General features: G+C 38.7%; 1 protein-coding gene across 3 annotated transcripts in view; it reads left to right on the forward strand.

Annotated features, from left to right (window-relative positions):
• Positions 1 to 17,963, forward strand: part of Chrdl1 (chordin like 1) — a 118,776-nt gene extending 100,813 nt beyond the window's left edge. For 2 of the 3 annotated variants that reach the window (XM_042690082.1, XM_042690083.1), the window contains exons 9-12: positions 2,868 to 3,077; positions 9,030 to 9,197; positions 11,752 to 11,841; positions 15,449 to 17,963. In XM_042690082.1, the coding sequence (XP_042546016.1) occupies positions 2,868 to 3,077; positions 9,030 to 9,197; positions 11,752 to 11,841; positions 15,449 to 15,579 (599 nt within the window). In that variant the 3' untranslated portion in view covers positions 15,580 to 17,963. The remainder of the gene's footprint in view (positions 1 to 2,867; positions 3,078 to 9,029; positions 9,198 to 11,751; positions 11,842 to 15,448) is intronic. The other variant, XM_042690084.1, reaches the window with a different exon arrangement.
• The last annotated feature ends 2,506 nt before the right edge of the window (positions 17,964 to 20,469 follow it).

The raw sequence follows: 20,469 nt of genomic DNA on the forward strand, positions 1-20,469 counted from the left end.
TTAAAAAAATGAAATTGCTTTTGAAACCTACAGGCTTAAAAGAAGATTCTAAATATAACTTAATGAAATGGTATATTAAAGTCATTAAAATATTATTGATTTGTTGGATTTGAAATTTATTATTTTTAAATTCCAAGGCTTTCTGACACAAGTTCATGAAATAAAGAGGAAGTAGTTAAAAGATTCAATTTTACAATTTGAAATTACCCACAATATATCCCATTTACTCAGAAAAGTATTTCAAAGCCTTCAAAAGAGTGGCGAAATGGACTTTGAAAATCCTAAATCCCATCATTTCCATAAAGGCGTCTTCATTTCCAGGGGAAACTCTCATCCTTCAATGTTTCCATATCCTACAAGAGCTCCAGCTGGAAACCACTTATTCATCTTCCTTATCGATCTGGATGCAGCACTTCTTTTCTGACATTTATATCATATCATTTATATCTGACATAAATTATTATATCCTTGTCTCCACCCCAACTCCACAGCTATATGATTCAAAATCATCTTAAGAATTTGTAAAGAATTGACTTTACCATATTCCACTGCAGAGTGTGGGCTCTCACCTAATCTGGAATCTGGATGCTTCCCTTATTCCAAAGGCTTTGAGGGGAGAGAGAAAGTAGATGTATAACATTGATTCCTACCTTCCATGTTCCAACATGGCTCACCTTTCTTCTCAGATTCCTTCCAATGATATGGTCCATTTTTTGGCTCCTTGTTAAAGTCAGAGCAATAGGATTCTACCGTTTTGAAATTGAATCCAGCCCAAATTTTCCTGAAGCAGACTATGGGCCCACTTGATCACATTGACTAGAAGGGAGTGTTACTGTCTGAGGAGAAGAGTAAACAACATATTTGACCTGTTTTATATGATCCTGCCCACAGTTTTGAATCTCACAGTGTTAATATCTCTTCTGACTCATTAAGACTGGGAGCCTCTCCAGTTTAGGTTCTTGGAAATCTTTACATGAACTGATCTGTTAAGACTGTCCAGTACTTTAGCAGCTCTTGCAAAGGACAGTAAAAGGAAGCCAATATCATTCATAGTTCTTAATATGACCCAGTGGACTTGATGAGAAAGAAATAGCCCAGTGAGTCATCGTGAGCCTGTTGTCTTGCAGCCAAATCAGTTTATTCCTAAAAACGCCCCAAGTGGAGCTACTTCATCCACCCAGCCCTGCCTAAACCAATATATCCTACCATAGAAATGTTGTTGATTGGGATGCCTAGGATGCCAACAGGTTTCCTTATGTGTGATGAGGTGATACTAATAAATATGTTAACAATAAATATGTTAATAAGTGATAACTATACCCAGACCTGATCAAGGCTTGAAATATCCACAGTCTGAGCACTCTCAAAAAGGGAAAAATTTATTGTTAGTCTTCCCCATTCATAGCTCTGCACATTTGTTATCCCATAATCTATTTCTGTGTCTTAAAATAGGAGCCTAATAAGTTTTAGACTGATTTATATGGAAAGGTGCCCTTCACCTTCATAGGCCACAGGCCTACGGTCCAGATGTTTGGTCTTTCAAAGCCCCGAGAAAAGACTTCCCAATCAACAAATGCAGAGTTCCAAAAAATAACTGTAGAGCAATCAATGATTCACTATAACAAAATAATCTACTAACATGACAAGGTAGGAGAGTATATAAGTGGCCTGAAGATTAGAGGCATGAAAGGCTAGCCCTTGACAAGTTACTAAAGAGTCACAGGTCCCTTGCCTCTCAGTCTTGTCTTAGCACCTCCCTGCAGACACCAGAAAGTAGGCCAACAGCATTAAGCTCCCCTGTACAATTGTGCAGGTAGATCAGTCCTAGAGCATTTAACATTCTAAACAGATTTGCTTCAGCATTTGAGATTGGCCATTTGGAAAGAGCAGTATATTTTGCTTCTAGACTTACTAGATAGAATGTCTGTCTAGGAAGTGTTCATGCGTGCATAGGAGTATATCTTTTTGGCCTGGGTTCCTAGCTTTTTCACTCAAAGCTAGTGCTCTGCCACTTTGAGCTACAGCCCACTTCCAGTTTTCTAGTGGTTAATTGGAGATAAGAGTCATAGAATTTCCTTCCCAGGCTTGCTTTGAATTTCAATCCTCAGATCTTAGCCTCCTGAGTATCTAGGATTACAGGCATAAGCCACTGGCACCTGGCTGTATATGAACTTTTATGGCATTGAAGATAATGAAATTGCTAACTTCTACTAGAGATGTTCTTTATCAGGTGCTCAGAACAGACATAACTCTACTTTCTGTGATTTTTTTTATTATCATTTTGTTGTTGTTATTATTACTTGCCAGTACTGAGGCTTGAACTCAGGGCCCCAGACTGTCCCTTAGCTTGTCCTCTCAAGACTGATGCTCAAATAGTTGAGCCACACCTTCACTTCTGGCTTTTTGGTGGTAAATTGGAGATAAGAGTTTCACTGACTTTTCTGCCAAGGCTGGCTTCCTTAGATCTCAGCCTCCTGACTAGCTAGCATAACTGATATGATCCACCAGCACCAGGCTTTGTTTCTATTTTGTTGGTGGTTTTAACATTGAGTCCAGGGCCTCATACATTCTAGGCAAGCAGTCAGCCACTTGAGATTTTACCTGGTCCTGTTTTTATTTTGTTTTAGAAACAAGGTTTCACTTACTTTGCCCAAACTAGATTTGAATTCTGGATCTTCCTATCTCCACCTTCCAAGGAGTTGGGGTTACAGGTGTGCACTGCTACTCTTGGGATTAGAATTACAGTTTTACATGCACCTCTATTTTATACATGACAAAAACAAAGGCTATTAAGCATCCAGGGCTTGGATTCTAAGCATAGAAAGCCATCTTAGCTCTGTTGCCATTAATCCTGTATTCTCTTGCAGTCTGTGTTTCCAATGGAAAGACCTATTCCCATGGCGAGTCCTGGCATCCAAATCTCCGGGCATTTGGCATTGTAGAGTGTGTACTATGCACTTGTAATGTCACCAAGCAAGAGTGTAAGAAAATCCACTGCCCCAGCCGATATCCCTGCAAGTATCCTCAAAAAATAGATGGAAAGTGCTGCAAGGTGTGTCCAGGTAAAAAGACAAAAGGTGCGTTGGTTGGAGGCCCTGCCTTTAGTTGATTGACCTAGTCCTCAACTTTATTTGGTTATGAGAAACATAACTGATCTTTGATTGAAATAACACTTCTTACAAGAATTCATGTCATTCTTTCCTCTCTTAAGTGATTTATAAGTGATTTATGGCTTCAGAGCTATAATGAGGCTTTTCTATGTCTACCACTTCCCACATAGTCACACTGCTGAACTCGCCCTTTTCTAAAAGACTTTACATCAACATGATTATTAGAAGGAAAAACAATCATATCTTTCATTTTCTCACTAACATATCCATACCCCTTTTCTGAGAGGAGGAGAGACAGGTAAGTTATAGTAGAAGGAGCCTAGGTTCTAATCGAAATATAAATCTTGTGAGACCTTAAAAACATGCCATAGCAACTCTGGGCCTCATCAGCCTCTTTTGAAAAAGTTAAAGTGATCTCCAAGCTCAAATTTACTAGATTTTCCCCATTTTCTTTTTTTAATTTGTAAAACAAAATGTTTGCATATATTTATGGGGTACAGTGTGATAATTTGGGATACATATACAAGATCCAATTATTAATGCAGAGTAATTATCATTTCTGTCTCTTGCAACATCATTTTTGTGTGTTGGGAACCTTCAAACTCTCAATAATTATTTTGAAATACATTATAAATTGTTGTTGACTCTTGTTACCCTACTTTGCACCAGATCTAATACCTTTAACAATGTTTTATGTACCTCTTTACCCACTCACCTATTTCACTTTCTAACCTTCAACAATATTAAAAATATTTATTTTTATCTTTTTTTCTTTTTAGCTAGTACTGGGGGTACTAGCCTCATGGTTACTTGACTTTTGGCTAGTTATTTTGGCAACAGAGTCTCTCAGACTTTTCTGTGTAGTTTGACTTCAAACCCACAATCCTCCAGATCTCAGCCTCCTGCATAGCTTGGGTTGCTTGTGTGAGACACTAGCATACTACTTAACCTTTCAAAATAAGAAAATTGACTTGTTCAGAGCCATAAAATTAATTGATAAAACAAGGCCCAGAACTTAGCTTACCTCCAGGCTATTGTCTTTTTCAGAAAAAAAAAACATTTACTGATTCTTTTAAAGGTACATTATTTAAATTTTGGTTTTAAGATAAGAGCTAAATCAAAAAATAGTCTGTAGTATTGGCAGTGGCAAAATAAACATGGGTAATTATGCATCCTAATCATATGTGGACAAATACCTCATAAGTTTATTCTTTGAGCTTTAATTTGTTGTTTTTTACATCTTTCTTAGCATATATTAGTTGTATAGGGGGATTTCATTATTTTAGTTCCATATTGAATATAATGTACCATGATCAATGTCACCCACTCACTCATTCTCCCTTATCCTCACCACCTTTGCAAAAACCATGTCAACAGGTTTCATTGTTCTAGCTGGTTATAACAGCCGATTTCCAACATTCTATAGTAAGTGAATTGGCTACTCCCACGTACATGAATCTGTCATTACTGATACCTTCTGTTTGAATTTATGTAAACATAGATGAAAAGCCAAACATTTTTAAATGTAGGCAGAGAGCTAAACTATTTAGTCCTTCAATTTCAGGAATCTTTCCTGAGAAACAGGTCAAACATGTACTTAGTCTATGTATATTTATTGAGCATTTTTATGTGGGCCAGTGATTCTGAAGTGTCCACACATTGGAATCATCTAAGTTTCTAAAAACACCTGTGTCCCAGACCTAGAGATTAAGACTTAGTTGATTTGAAATGTGTCCTGAACTTTTAAAAACATTCCTCAGGCTATATTAGTATGCAGTAAAGTTTGGGACACCAGGCATTAGTGACTCACATCTGTAATCCTAGCTAGTCAGGAGGTTAAGACTGCAGGATCACAGTTCAAAGCCAGCTTAGGCAGGAAAGGCTGTGAGACTTTTATCTGCAATTAATACTAAAATGACAAAAATGGAGCTGTGGATCAAGTGTTCAAGCACCAACCTTGAGCAAAAAAGCTGAGGGAGAGTGCTCAGGTCCTGAGTTCAATCCCTAGTGCCAACAAGAAAGGGAAAAAAGATATATATATATATATATATATATATATATATATATACATGTATGTGTGTGTGTGTGTGTGTGTATGTGTGTGTGTGTGTGTGTATATATATATATACAGAGAGAAAGAGAGAGAGAAGGAAAGGAAAAGGAAAAGGGGAAGGGGAAAGGGGAAGAGAAAGTGAAAGGGAAAGGAAAAGGAAAAGGGAAGATTGGGCACCACTGCTGTAGGCCCAAATGCTGATTCTCAGGAACCCACTCTAACCCACTGTATTAGAATCTGTGTTTTAACAAGCTCCTCAGATGATTCCAATACATTACAGTTGTAAAGCACTAGTTCAAGTCCAAAAAAATCTTCTGCAATATATTGGTCTCCCTCTTCCAGAGAAAATGGGGCAGAGTATGGCTGGGAAGGACAAGAACTAATAATAAGCAGAGGGAGAGGCTTTGAAATTCACAAGGAAATTTGCTTATTAGAGTTAGGAAATGGGCACATTCTAAAGATATGGGTATCACAGACCCCCAAACATGACCTTTTATAACATCAAAGTCTGTGATCTCACTGGATCCCTAAATCTCCTAGCATCACTCAGTCATAATTTCACCAATATAATTTTCTGACAAGGGTCTAACACCTAATGCAGGGTAACTTCAGATAAAAACTAATACTTAAACTGTCCTCTCAAATTGAATAATTTGAGATTCAAATTGTACAATTTGAATCTCAGATCTTCTGACCAAATTCCATTTCATATGTGCTGGTAATTTTATTGATACAGGTGATTCAAATAAAAGTGGAAAGAATTGTGAAAATAAGACCCAGATCAGGCATTGTTTTTAAATGATTTCCTTCTCAGATTGGTAATGTTCATCAAAACATTCAGATATGCATTTTCACTCTTAAATAGCCTAAGAAAGAAATCAGAGATACATTGAAAGATATGGTTGCTACAGAACTGTTTATGTTTGTGGAAAATTAGAGACAATTGTAATTCTACCAGTATGGGAGCAGCTAAACTATGGCACAGATGTACTATGTAGTATTACACTGCCATGGAAATCATTGTAGTCTAAGATTAGGTAGCCTGGAAGGATATTTGCAATGTATTAAGTATGAAAAAAGATATATCAACCTGTGCATATTTTGATCAATTTTTGTATTAAAACAGAAAGTGCTTACATATTCTTTAGAATAAAAAAGAAAATTGGAAGTGGCACTATAGCTCAAGTGGTAGAGTGCTCACCTTGAACTGAAGAGCTGAGGGACAGCATCCAGGCCTAGAGTTCAAGCCCCATAACGAACAAAAAAAGAATAAAAAAGAAAAGACTGGAAAGGAATCAGGCAGAATGTTTGCAGTGACAAATGATTGCTGACTCCTCCAGTGACCAAACAGGATCACATTCCTTTGCTCTGGTAGAGGCCAGCCTTACCTTGTACATCAGGACTGGGTAAGACTTCTGCTTCCTGAAAGTTCCCCAACTAACCTCTTCAACCTCCTATACCACCAAAATTCCTTGAATCTCCTACACATTTCCATTGGGTTTTCTCATGGAAATGCCCCTGTTAAGACTTAAAAGTTTCTTGGACAAGAAAGGTGCATCTACTTCATCAATCATGATCACTTTCATAAAGACTGGTTTCTCAGTTTGTTCTAACAGAATCAGGACAGGAGCATTCTCATGAGAAATGGCAATATCCAGAAATGACTAGGGGCCTGGCATGCCATCATGGAAAGAAGAAATGTACACATTATCCTGCCCATGTAACTGTAACTCCTCTGTACAGTATGTTCACAAATAAAATTAAATTAAATTAAAAAAAAAAAAAAAAAAAAAAAGAAAGAAGAGTAGGTGAGCATAGAGTGATCAGAAATCACATTGAAGTGTGGAATGAGGAAAGTGGAAGATATTGCTGAGTAGGTCCTACTGAAGATAAACTTGGCCTCTTTTCATGTTTTCAAGTGCCAGCCATGTCTGACTCACTAATGGCTTTTGTTGTTTGTACATCTTTTCAGTCTAGCAAATTCAGCACATGGAGAAGAGAGAGGTGGTGGTTCTAGAGGACTCTCCAAAAGCCTGGGAGGACTTTGAACCTATTAATCCAATGCCATCTTGGACTCAGTTTTATGTCAGTTAGAGCCTCAACCAACATTAAGGTAGTGAGTAAAATTTAACAAGTGAGCTCAGATCCCATTCTAGAAGTGACAATTGAATATGGAGAAGTCCTTGTACACTCAGTGACCTGCTCCTCCTCATTTGAACAGTGTTAGCACATATCCCTTAATTGCCTAACATCACCAAGAACTGTCCTGCCAAGTAATTAGTTGTTTTTTTTTTTTTTTTAAAGACAAAAGTAGAAAGGAAGCTTGATTCTAGAATAATCCGCAAATTGAGTAATCCAACCTGGAATTGTCAGGAGAACATGATGTTTTTGTTCTTCCAGTGCCAAATGGTGGGAGGGGGGAACTAATCAAGTCAGCAAGAGACATACAATAGCAATTTGATTATAACTTCTAGTCCAACTGTGTGTGATTGTCTGACAGTGAGTCTCCCCAATTAGAGTCACAGATCCAAAACACACAGCACTCCAGCAGTTTCATCCTCAACCATTGAAATATTCTTACCAATGGTTTCTGCGCATACTCAAAGTGTTCAGGGAGTCTAAGGTTTCTGTCTCTCATTCTTGACACAGTGCATACTTTAAATACACAGCTGAAGAGGGCGCTGATTGCAAAGGTAGCAAAGCAAAACTTAATGTATTGTTAATCACAGCAAGGAAACTATTGGTTGGGTGGCTGAGGAAAAGGAAGGGTGGAGTAGAATGAAGTAGTAAGACACTGGTACTTTTATTAAGCCAGGAAGCTGAAATCCAAGTTTAGTTTACACATTAAATGATCCCTAGTTGAGGGATTTGACCAATTTTTTGTGTCTCCCAAGCATTCATTTTGGCATAGCATACATATGACTAATCTGACATCTAGGTTTTGGCACTGGTTTTGATCCGGTATTATCATTTCCCTTACAAACAAATCAAAGAGCATTCAGAAATGTCAAGGCAATTTGGATAGATTCAATGGGCAAGTATATGCACATAAATGAGTGTCATGAATGTTTTCTAAGTATACCTAAAAGATGTCAGAAAAGTTAACCAAAGCCCTCTTTCAACCCATTCCCTGGGCCTCTCTTGGCAACAACTGGGCTGGAGAGAGCATGAATCTGACACAGTATGGAAAATCCTCTGTTCCCTTAAGCAACTAAGGAGTTTGTATCTGTCTACATTCTTCCTCATCATGAATGGCTACTTCTCAGCAGCGATAGTAGGGAGATTTAGTTTAATGTAGTCTGCACAGCTATGGGTTCTCTCATTATGTGAGCTTCAATGAGAGGTTATACATCTATTTGTGATTTGGTGGCTGTTGCAAAGGCAACCTGAGCTGACCTTATAAGGATAGGATTTTAGGCTGAGTGTGGTGGCACAGGCTTGTACTGTAACCCATGCCATTTGGTACTGGAAGAATAACATTTTGAGGATAACCCTGGAAAAAAATTAGCAATATTGCATCTCAAAAAATGAGCAGGGTGTGGTGGGCAAAACTGCAATCCCAGCTATGATGGGGATCATAATTTAAGGCTAGACCCAAGACAAATGCTCAGAAAAATGACTGAAACCAAGAAAAGTGGCTGATGGTGTAGCCCAAGATGTACAATGCTTGCCTAACTAGAATGAGGACCTGAATTCAAACCCTAGTACTACAAAAAAATGGAACCTCTATTTCTGTAAGAATGTTCTTGTTGGTTATGCCCTTGTGATAAGTAGAAGGTGTTATGAACAATGAGATAGCTAATTACAGAAGTTCACTTCTATTTTTTGGATATCATTCCAAAATTCTACTTGTTACCTAACTTCAGAAGAACTTCCAAGCCCAAACTTTGACAGCAAAGGCTACTTTTGTGGAGAAGAAACGATGCCTGTGTATGAGTCTGTTTTCATGGAGGATGGGGAGACAACCAGAAAAATAGCACTGGAGACTGAGAGACCACCTCAGATAGAGGTCCACGTTTGGACTATTCGGAAGGGTGAGCAAGACATTACTTTTTCATTTTTATCTTTGTAAGGAGGAAAAGACTCAGCTTAATTTGGTTTTAACATGTACCTGTGTTTAGGTCAGAACTTATCTTTTTTACTGAGAAACTGATACATGTCTTATAGAGTTGTTATTATGGCCTTGCAAATTAAACATGACTATTTTTATTAAACACGTCTCAGTTAAGTATTAACCTTTGGGGTTCTAGAAATGGTCTTTTCACACCACCAAAAAGTGGAAGAGGTGTTCTTAACTCTGGGGGTATGTCATAATCATCTGTATGATTTTTTTTGTTTGGGGATTTCTGCTTGTTTGTTTCTTTACTACCAAATGTCTGGGCTTTACACCTAGTCTGGTTAATTGGTCTGAGCAGAGCATTGGTCTAAGCAGAGCCTGGCCATAATTGTATGTTGGTAAAGCTCCACAGATTCAACCAAGTTTACAAACTATAGAATGGCATACTATTTTTCTTATATTTCTAACTTAAAGCTTGATAAGCAGGTAAACTTCATTCATTTGTAATGAAGCTAAGGAATAGAATAATGCTATGGACCCTGGGATATAAAAAACTGAAAACCTCGTCCTTGTCTTCAAGATTATCGTTTTATTGGAGAAACAATCCAAGTCATGATGCACAACACTTTTTCTAACCAATCACAGTGACCATCGTGATGGTCATCGTGTATTTTCACACACCCCTGTATGTACAAGAGTAGTGTTAATTAGTCTAGTCAAGTTTTCTAGGAATCCAAGCATAAAAGTGAGATTTTACTTGAACACAACACACATTTTTCTACTGGCTCCCACAAAAGGCTACAGATGCTCAAACTTCCATGTGTTTCACCCTTTATAGGCAGTTACCTGTCCCTAAGCCAGAGATTTGAATTCAGTAAAAATTTGGTAGGATATAAATATTTACATATTTAAGTTGTGGCCAGCTGAAACTAACAGAGGTGGTACTTGGACTATACTTTCATAAATACTGCTGCAGAATTGCTAAGGCTTTTGGTCTCTCTCTTACCCAATAACCCCTCTTTCTCTAAAGAATATGTTCCTCCATACCTCTTAAAAATTTGGAATGTACATATATTTTTTTTTTACCCATAGTTGTTGGCTTTCTATCTAGGCATGTTTGTTTTCCATCGTTAACCTCATAGCTCATCTGCGACTGGTCCTATGACTCAACACTGGTCTGATGCTTCCCAAGTTGTGAGCCTAGTATTCCTTACCCCTCATCTCTCACCCCAGAGGTGACTTGTTAGTGGAGCATCTAAATAGCTTCCTTGTCAACATTTGCAAGGTCATCAAGGTCTGTGTATTGTGGGGTTTTAAAGGGGCTGATAGCATATTGCTTCTTAAGTACTGGACAATTTTCAGTTGTTTACCTTTTATTCTAATTAAAACTACACAAGCAAGGTTGAGACTGTGTAGACCATTCTATTTTAACTCTCCCCATTCTTTTCTTTTTTTAAATTTTTATTGTGAAAATACCATACAGGGTTACAATTACATGGGCAAGATAATGAGTACATTTCTTATCAAGCACTGTTGCCTCCTCCTTTGTTTTCCCTTCCCATCCCTTCCCATCTCTCCCTCCTCCTCCTGCCCCACCTGGCCAAAGTTGTACAGTTCGTTTTTCAACATAACGACTTGTACATCTCACTGTTGCAATGGGTCCACCTGTATTCCTATTTAAACAATTTGTTTTTGCCCTTCCCTTCCACAAATTATACCAACATCAAATACAATGAAAGCAGGGGCTATACCATGGGGGAGAGACATACAAAGCAACAAAGAAATCATCTTATAAATATGTTAGAAACAATCACAAGAAAGAAAACAATTGAATACTTATCTTAAGGCTTGGAAAAAATTATATTGAGTGAAGTAAGCGAGGCCCAAAGAAACATAGGTCCCATGGTTTTCCTTATTTGCAATAACTAGTATATGTCTGAGACAAGCAGAAAAGGTCAGATAAGTTGATGTTCGGTGAAATGAATCCCCATTATTTTCAATAAGAGATATCTAAAGGACCTGTGAATATTTCATGAAGAATAATATACTCTTCAGTGAGTTTAGTAACTGGGGTAGCTTCTACCTTACACAAATCATGTGCCTCTGGTCCTACTGCTAACATCCTTGTTTAGCCAAGAGGCAGCCCAGTGGTTTGGCAGGGATGTAGTCTATAAAGATTTTGGGCAAAGACAGGATTCCTACTAATACTGCCTGTGGCTACAGAAGCTCCAACCAGCACCCATGCTTGATTCCATGTGGTTTTCCCTAAGAGAGAATCCTGTGGCCCACAGTACTATCTCCCTTATCTCAATTCCCCGGAGAAACTAAGGGGAGGTCAGTGAGCCAAGGAAACAAATGGAGTCAATTAAAACCCTGGAGTTCCTGGTTAAATACATTATACAACCCAGCTCAATACTCCTAAGCCCCAGTAACGACATGATATGTCCATCCCAAGCAATAAAAGGAGTTGGTGGTTCCAGAAAGAGATAGAGTGTGCCTGATCTCCTGCCCTACTTTCTGCTTGGCCCCAGGCATCCTCCAGCACTTCCACATTGAGAAGATATCCAAGAGGATGTTTGAGGAACTTCATCACTTCAAGTTGGTAACCAGAACAACCCTGAGTAAGTGGTACCTCTTTTTACTGCTCCTTGGAAAAATATGTCTTGTTTTTCAATATATCATAGCCACAATTGAAGTCAATCTACATTAGCAATGCTCAATATAAACATCACATTACAGGATATTCTACTCTCCTCTAGGGGACTTAGCAGAAAATAGGTGGCTGAATTTGAACTGAAAAGCCTGAGCATGATGAATACAAACCCAGACATTGTCCAAGCATTACCTATCTCTAGTCAAGGATTTCTGAGTGTCTTTTTTTTAAAGTATATTTTTATTGTGAAAATACTGTACAGAGGGGTTACAATTACATGGGCAAGATAATGAGTACATTTCTTATCAAGCATTGTAGCCTCCTCCTTTGTTTCTCCTTCCCATCCCTTCCCATCCCCCCCTGCCCTCCCACCCAATCCTCCCCACCCCCCCATAGGGCAACAAAGTTGTAAAGTTCGTTTTCGACATAATGACTAGTACATCTCATTGTTGCAATGAATCTACCTGTATCCCTATTTAAACGATTTGTTTTTCCCCTTCCCCTCCACAAATTAGACCGATATCAAATACCGTGAAAGCAGGGGTTATACAATGGGGGAGGGACATACAAAGCAACAAAGAAATAATCTTACAAATGTGTTAGAAACAATCGCATGAAAGAAAAAAAAAACATTTGAATACATATTTTAGGGTTCATTTCCCTAACATCACCTTATCTGACCTTTTCTGCTTGACTCAAATACTAGATATTGCAAATAAGGGAAACCATGGGACCTATGTTTCTTTGGGCCTGGCTTACTTCACTTAATATAATTTTTTTCCAAGCCTTTCCATTTCCTAACAAATGGGGCAATGTCATTCTTTCTGATGGAGGCATAGAATTCCATTCTGTATATATACCACATTTTCTTGATCCATTCATCTACTGAGGGGCATCTGGGTTGGTTCCATATCTTAGCTATAGTAAATAATGCTGCAATAAACATAGTTTTGCTGGTAGCTTTAGTGTGGTCTTGTTTGTAAACATTTGGGTAAATGCCCAAAAGTGGGTACTTCTCTGAAGAGGAAAGAAGGATGGCCAATAGACACATAAAGAAATACTCAACCTCCCTAGCCATAAAAGAAATGCAAATCAAAACAACATTGAGATACCACCTCACTCCAGTTAGAATGGCTAAAATCAAGAACTCTAATAACAACAGATGCTGGACGGGATGTGGACAGAAGGGAACCTTACTGCATTGTTCGTGGGAGTGTAAACTTGTTCAACCACTTTGGAAAGTAGTATAGAGGTTCCTCAGAAGACTCCACATAGAGCTCCCCTCTGAGTGTCTTTTATGAAACTACTAAGCCAAGTAACAGGAGGGTTTGAAGAAAGCTTCACAGGATTCCAAGTCTAATCGTGGAGACTTACTATCTGGAAGGCCACAGGTTCTGATAGTGGGAATGAAATTCAGAGAGCAAAGGCACATTTATCAGTTCCTGTGTTGAACTATCCCCCCCACCACTCCCAGTGGTCATGTTTTTGTTTTTTTATCTTCAATGTTCTCAAGCATTCACTCATAGCTGCAACTCTCCCACTTTTTACGCTAGATGGAGCCTAGGGACTAGATACTGCAGGGCACTGAAATGGCAGTGATGGTAGGGGTGGGGAATTACTTTTAATGAAACAAAAAGCACAAAATTTCTATCTGCAGGGAATTCTAATGGGCGAGACAGAACATGAAAATGCCTTTGGTATGAATTAATATACTTTTGGAGGACTTAAATACCTAAAGTGCTCAGAGGAATCTGCAAAGAACAATGAGTTAAGAGCCAGGTGGGCTTAGTCGGGGAAGGCTTCGGGGAGGAGGTGCGTTTTGAAAGAGAAGGGTGTGACTGGGCACCAGGTCAAAAACTCAGTCCAGGAAGAGGGTGCAGCCTAAGAGAAGACTCAGACAGGAGCAAACAAGAAATGTAGGTGTGGGTGCGGAATGATCACAAAGCCTGCATAGGGTGCACTGAAAAGAAGAGTTGGTAGCAAGTAGTCAAAAGGACCAAAAGAAGCCAGTGAAAAGTTCACATCATTTACATAACACTGGGAGTTGCTCAAAAATTACAAACAACATCCCAACAACACAAGGGTGCTTTGGAAAGATGTCTCTGGGCTTTTTGTTTTGTGCTAGCCTTGGGGCTTAAACTCAGGGCCTAGGTGCTGATTTTCCCTGAGTTTTTTTTGTTCAAGACCAGTGCTCTGCCACTTGAGCCACAGCTCCACTTCCAGCTTCTGGTGGTTAATTGGAGTCTTATGGACTTTCTTGCCCAGGATGGCTTTGAATCACAATCCTCAGATCTCAGCCTCCTGAATAACTAGGATTGTAGGCATGAGATACTGGCACCTGGAGTCTGGGCTATTGAATACATTTATTCAGCAACTATTTTGATGCAGCCGGCTTATGAATAGTCTAGTTTGCTAAGCTAAGAAATTGGATATGATCACCAGGCCAGATAATCACAGGGGAAAATTTCAAGCAGGTGAATGGTATATTCAGATTTTAAGAGGAGGTGCTTGCTAGGGGGAGGGATAGAGTGGTGGGATATTAGCAATAGTATGAACTAGGATGTTACTATGCTATACTAAATTAATGAGAAACTGGAAAAAGTCACTGTGTGACTGGTAAAATCAGCAAGAAGAATGTTGAGAGAAATGAGTCTGAAATCATTGGGTGAGTAAGAATACCATTTATCAGTGGGAAACTGAAGATCAAGCAGGTATTAAAAAAAAACAAAAGAACTTCACCTGGAATGTTGTTCAGATTATGATGCCTGAGGGCCATCTGAGAAGAATTAATGAATAGACACCTAGAAATAGAGTTGATGAGGTCAATTATTTGTCTTCCACAAGACGGATAGAAAATAAAATATACACTATGAAAACTACAAGGTGTTAAGAGTCCTTACACGTGAGCTAATGAGGGCCTGGGATTAAAGGAAGTAGACTCTAGGACTCCAGGGTCAATGATGTAACTAATGAAATTATTATTACCCTCAAAAATATATTGTAGCTCATACCATGAGCAAGTCATCATGTCAGGCTTCAGAGGACCTGAAAGATGATTTAGACATACTCTATACCCATAGAAGTTAGGATTTGGAACGTACAGTGGAAGTAGTTACTGTGTACTTTACACTCTGCAGCAGCTAGAGGAAGTAAAAAAGGAGAGATCCAGTGGGGTAACCTGGATGGACCAATGTGCTAACCCACACCATCATGTGGGGCCCCTACAAGATCAGACAGTGCTCCAGTAATATATTAAGTAATCATATGCAGTGCCTTTTTTGACCTGATGTCAAGTGAGACACCTAAATAGCAAACAATAATGCTTAGGTTTGACTCTTAAGAAGCCATGTGTTATTCTTGGGATTCTTACCAATGCCAAGTTTTGAAGTGTAAACTTCATCTGCTCCCAGCAATGTGTTTCAGAGGCTATTTCACTGAAACCACCTGGCATTGGTATTTCTAACCCTATGTTGGGTCCATGAATAAGTGGGAAAGGATGAAGTGCATTGATTCTGTTCCTAATTTACTCTGCTCTCCTCTTACACTCTGTTGGCCATTTTGTTTTTGCCTTGTAGGCCAATGGAAGATCTTCACTGAAGGAGAATCTCAGATCAGCCAGATGTGTTCAAGTCGTGTGTGCCGAACAGAGCTGGAAGATTTGGTCAAAGTTTTGTACCTAGAGAGGTCTGAAAAGGGCCATTGCTAAGCAAGACTGACAAGATTGGATAGTGTTAAGCAAGAAAACTCAAGCTGCAGCTGGACTGCCAGCTTATTTTGCTTAAGTCAACAGTGCCCTAAAACCCCAAACACAAATGCAGTCAATTATTCACGCCATGCACAGTGTAATTTGCTCCTCTATGTGCGGTGGTGTGTCAGCCCTTAGACATCTCCTCTAGAGAGACTAGAAGACTCATGAATGATTTGTGGGAAGAGGAGGTATAGAATACCACAATGTACCTCTAGTTTACTGGAGAATCACATTTATTTGCAGGTTAAAGAGAAAAAAAACAATGTTTGTATCTAGACAGTTACTCGATGAAAAGAGAAAGGAATTGCTTAATAAGAGTTTGGAGTACAGAGAAATTAATTGGCTTTGAATGTTAGTGTGTTTCTGTTCTGTAAAAAGGAAGGAAAACTAAATCTGGGGCTGAGGATACTTTTCAGTAGTAGAGCACTACATAGCATGCTTGAAGCCCTGGTCTCCATACCCAGCACTGCAGAAAACATGAAGTCCCCATCCCCAGACACAAGACATCATACCCACACACATGCACACATGAAACTACTCCCTGTATTTTGGTGTTATTTAGCACCCAAGGATGTTGGTAGCCAGGAAAATACAGAATTATAATCAGAAGCTTTTCCTTTAAGCCTTTGGAGGTGGGTGTTGTAGTCATTAAATATAATGGCAGAGTGAAGAATAGGCACATCATTTTGTAGCCTTATTCACTTGGAAATGATAAACAATTTTTCCCTAATCACCCCCTTTCTCTTGTGTCTTGATACTTGTGACTCCATATGGATGTTAGAAATGAGTAAAGTACAAAGGAACTTGAAGACAGGAAATAATAAAAGTCAATCAGGCTATGGTTTCGTTATCACAGCAAAAAACTTACCAATTAGTAAATGGACACTCACTAGTTTTCTTGAGGATATATTTGTCTAGACAATACATTGAATTATTAAATCTAGAAGCTCCTTTAAAGGACAGTTTTTCTCCTCCAAATATAGGAGTTGTTTTTTCTGTTCGTTTGTTTGTTCGGGGGATGTATTGCTTTGCAAAGAAACTCAGTCTTGATGAGCTTCTGAATGTTGGCTGAAGAGCTAAGAGTTATTGTCCATTTAAGAAGGAGAGAATTGTGATAAAGATTTTCTCTAAACCTTACTTCCAACCTTGCATTCTCCACCAACTATGGATTTGAATTGGAGATGCTAGCGAAGGCTTTTCTTGTAATGTCTTTTACAGTCCAAATACCACAGCATAAATGACCTACTGTGAGGCCTGGCTTTAGAAATCATTTTTGTGTGAAAACAGTAAATTCCTTTTTATTTAATTTTATTGTAAAGGTTATATACAGAGGGGTTACAGTTACATAAGCCAGGGAATGAGTATATTTCTTTTTGAACAGTGTCACCCCCTCCTTCAAACAATAAATTCTTTAGAGCAAAAGTAATTAAGCCTGTATCCTGGATTTGTCCCCTATGAAGGACATGAATGAACTCTAGTGAATATTTAGATGTATTAAGAAGTCAGAAATACCATATTTCCCACTCCAAGACCATCAGTATGATAACATGTTTTTCTGTAGTGTATCTGACATGAATTGGGAGAAATGTAAGAAATCCACCCATTACAGCCACAGTTTCCATTAAAGAGACATAGGGGCCTTGTTACCAGAAAAAGCCTCTCACTGGCTCATCACACACATCACCTCAGGAGAGGAAAATAGGACATCCTGTGCTGTAAAGATACAGAGAATTATTGTGGGGGAGAAGGTTACATGGCCTCCCTATCAAAGTTGTTAGTATTGCTGTAGTGTGGAGACCAGCAAGCAGATCTCTGAAGCAAAGTGGTGATTCCCCTTTTGGATGATTCACCCCAAATCCTTCCCACCCAGGTGCTCTCTGGAAGCTCAGCCTTAAGGGAACACCCAGAGAACTTCCCTAGATAGCAGATAGCCTCTGTCTCTAGGTGCTGGGACATGCCTTTCCAAAGTGCTGTGGAAGCAGGAACCAGGGAACTGAGTAAAGTCAATGTAGAAACCCTCCAGTATTCGGTGTTGTGTCAGGAGTAGGATATAGCAAAAAGAGGCTAATCCACCTGTAGTTAGTAGAGACGAATGGATATGGTTCTTCTTGTGTATTTATTTGTATCACAAACACAGTTGAGACAACAAGACCATAGCACCATTTCACAGTTGTAGCCACTTTCTACTTAGCTCATATAAAAAAGTAAGAGTAACATATAACAGTATTACCCTTTCACTGTTCTTACTGGACATGTACCAGTCGATGGTACTTATTTATGTAGTCACTGTGTTTCTGGATCTCTAAATTAATAAAATTGTAATTTTGAAAACTCTGTCTTAAGCAAGTCATATATGAGTGCTTGAATCTGTCTCTGTTCCATAATGGCACATGGGAAGGACCTCTCACACTATAGCATAGTGCTTCATATTCTCTGGATTTTCAAGCCAGCTCTTACCCTAAAAACTATGTTTGTCTATCTCTCCAACTATAAAGTGGGATGATCATGGTACTATTGCCTTTGGCTTCAATCTTGCAGGAAAGTTTAATTTTGTCAACACCTATAAAGTCATCAGAATAGTGCCTGGTACATAGTGAGCATCAATATGGACAGCTAGGCACTGAAATTCACCACTGGTTTCTAGCCTCCTTTTAGTGTATTGATAGTTTTCAACAGGACCACCATTTTTATCTTTTGTTTACAAATTCTTTTTTAGTTGTTTTTTATTTTGAAAATACTGTACAAAAGGAGGGTTATAGTTACATGAGCAAGGTTATGAGTACATTTCTTATCAAGCATTGTTGCCTCCTCCTTTGTTTTTCCCCTACCATCCCTTCCCTCTCACCTCCTCAGGTACACCCCCCCTCCCCCACCTAAATTGTAAAGTTCGGTTTTCAACATAGCATCTTGTACATCTCATTGTTGCAATGGGTCAATCTGTATCCCTATTTAAACAAATTGTTTTTTCCCTTCCCCTCCCCAAATTATACCAACATCAGATACAGTGAAAACAGGGGTTATGCCATGGGCAGGGACATACAAAGCAACAAAAAAAAAATCACATGGTACCTTATAAATACGTTAGAAACAATAGCAAGGAAGAAAAAAAACCACTTGTGTCCCTATCTTGGGGTTCATTTTGCTTAACATCATCTTATCTGACCTTTTCTGCTTGTCCCAGACAAATTCTTAAGCAAAAATTTGTATAGATTGTAGGGTTCTGTATAAAATAAGAGTTTTGTCATGCATGTTGATCAAGACAAATCTTTCAAACCTGCAATAACAATCTAAATGTGTGCTATTACAGAAGTCAAAATATGAGAGGGCTTCAAGAGAGTAATCAAATGTTTCAAGTTAGATGTCAAATAATGTAAAGACAGAAAAGCATTCACTGGAGTTGGCAACATGGAAGAATAGCAGTATGTGACCAGACCAGTGGATTGTAAAGAGAGAGAGAGAGAGTAGCAGTTCAAGACAACTTACTAGAGAAGCTCCTGCAGAATGCAGAGATATAGTGAAGGGAGTAGGTCATGTCCATCCACTGCCTCTACCTCCATACATCTCTTGACAATCACTAACGCTGCCAGCTGTTGTATTTCTGGTGGAGTTCATTGCACTAGTCCAAAAGTATTACCATAGTAATGGCACTTGAAATCAATCCTCTGTGTTCTCCAGAAACAGTGTCCTGTGCACAAGTAGAGAGAATGATCTTCTATCTTTTCACTGGGTTGTTACTTTGTCACCTTAAATTAAAACATTCACATTAGCTAGGTACCAGTGTCTCATACCTGTAATCCTAGCTACCCAGGAAACTGAGATCTGAGTATCAAAATCCAAAACCAGCCCAGGGAAAGAAAGTCTGTGAGAGTCTTATCTCCAATTAACTCTGGGGGAAAAAAGCTAAAAGTGTAGCTATGGCTCAAGTGGTAAAGTGCTAGAGCAAAACAGCTCAGGGACAGCACCCAAGCTTATTGAGTGTATTATATGTGCACAAAAAGAAAATCTTGTATCCCAGTATATCACAGAGGGTTCCCTAAGAACGAGTCCTCTAGGTTCCACTTTCAGCCCTTTTATGAAGCCTAAAGTCTCAGTGTGCAGAATACTAGCCTCCAAGACACAGCTAAAATGTCCTCCAACCAATGGAATAGAACTGAAGAACCAGAAATGAACTCACAGACCTATAGTCACCTAATCTTCGATATGGGAGCTAAAAAATCAGAATGGAAGAAAGATAGCCTCTTCAGTAAATAGTGCTGGCAAAACTGGTTAATCACTTGTAGAAAACTAAAGCTAGATCCTTATATATCACCCTGCACCAGAATCAACTCCAAATGGATCAAAGACCTTGAAATAAAGTCAGACACCCTGAAAACATTAAAGGAAAGAATAGGAGAAAATCTAGGGCTCCTTGGAACAGGTCAAAATTTTCTTAATACAGACCCAGAAACACAACAAATCAAAGAAACGTTGGATAGATGGGATTGCATGAAACAGCAGAGATTCTGCATGGAAAAGGATATAGCAAGATCAATAGAAAGCCCACAGATTGGGAGAAGAGTTTCACTAGACATATAACAGAGAAAGGCCTCATATCTAAAATATACTTGGAACTCAAAAATTAAATCCCCTAACAATAAATCCTCAAAGAAACAACTGCCCGATTAATAATTGAGCTAAAGACCTAAAGAGAAACTTCTCTGAAGAGGAAATAAAAATGGCCAATAGACACATGAAGAAATGCTCAACTTCTCTAGCCACAAAAGAAATGCAAATCAAAACAACATTGAGATTCCACTTCACCCCAGTTAGAAGGATTATAATCAAGAACTCTAATAACAACAGGTGCTG

The sequence above is a fragment of the Dipodomys spectabilis genome, unplaced genomic scaffold (assembly GCF_019054845.1).
Source record: "Dipodomys spectabilis isolate Male_0828 unplaced genomic scaffold, ASM1905484v1 ptg000132l, whole genome shotgun sequence".
Taxonomy (NCBI): Eukaryota; Metazoa; Chordata; class Mammalia; order Rodentia; family Heteromyidae; genus Dipodomys; species Dipodomys spectabilis.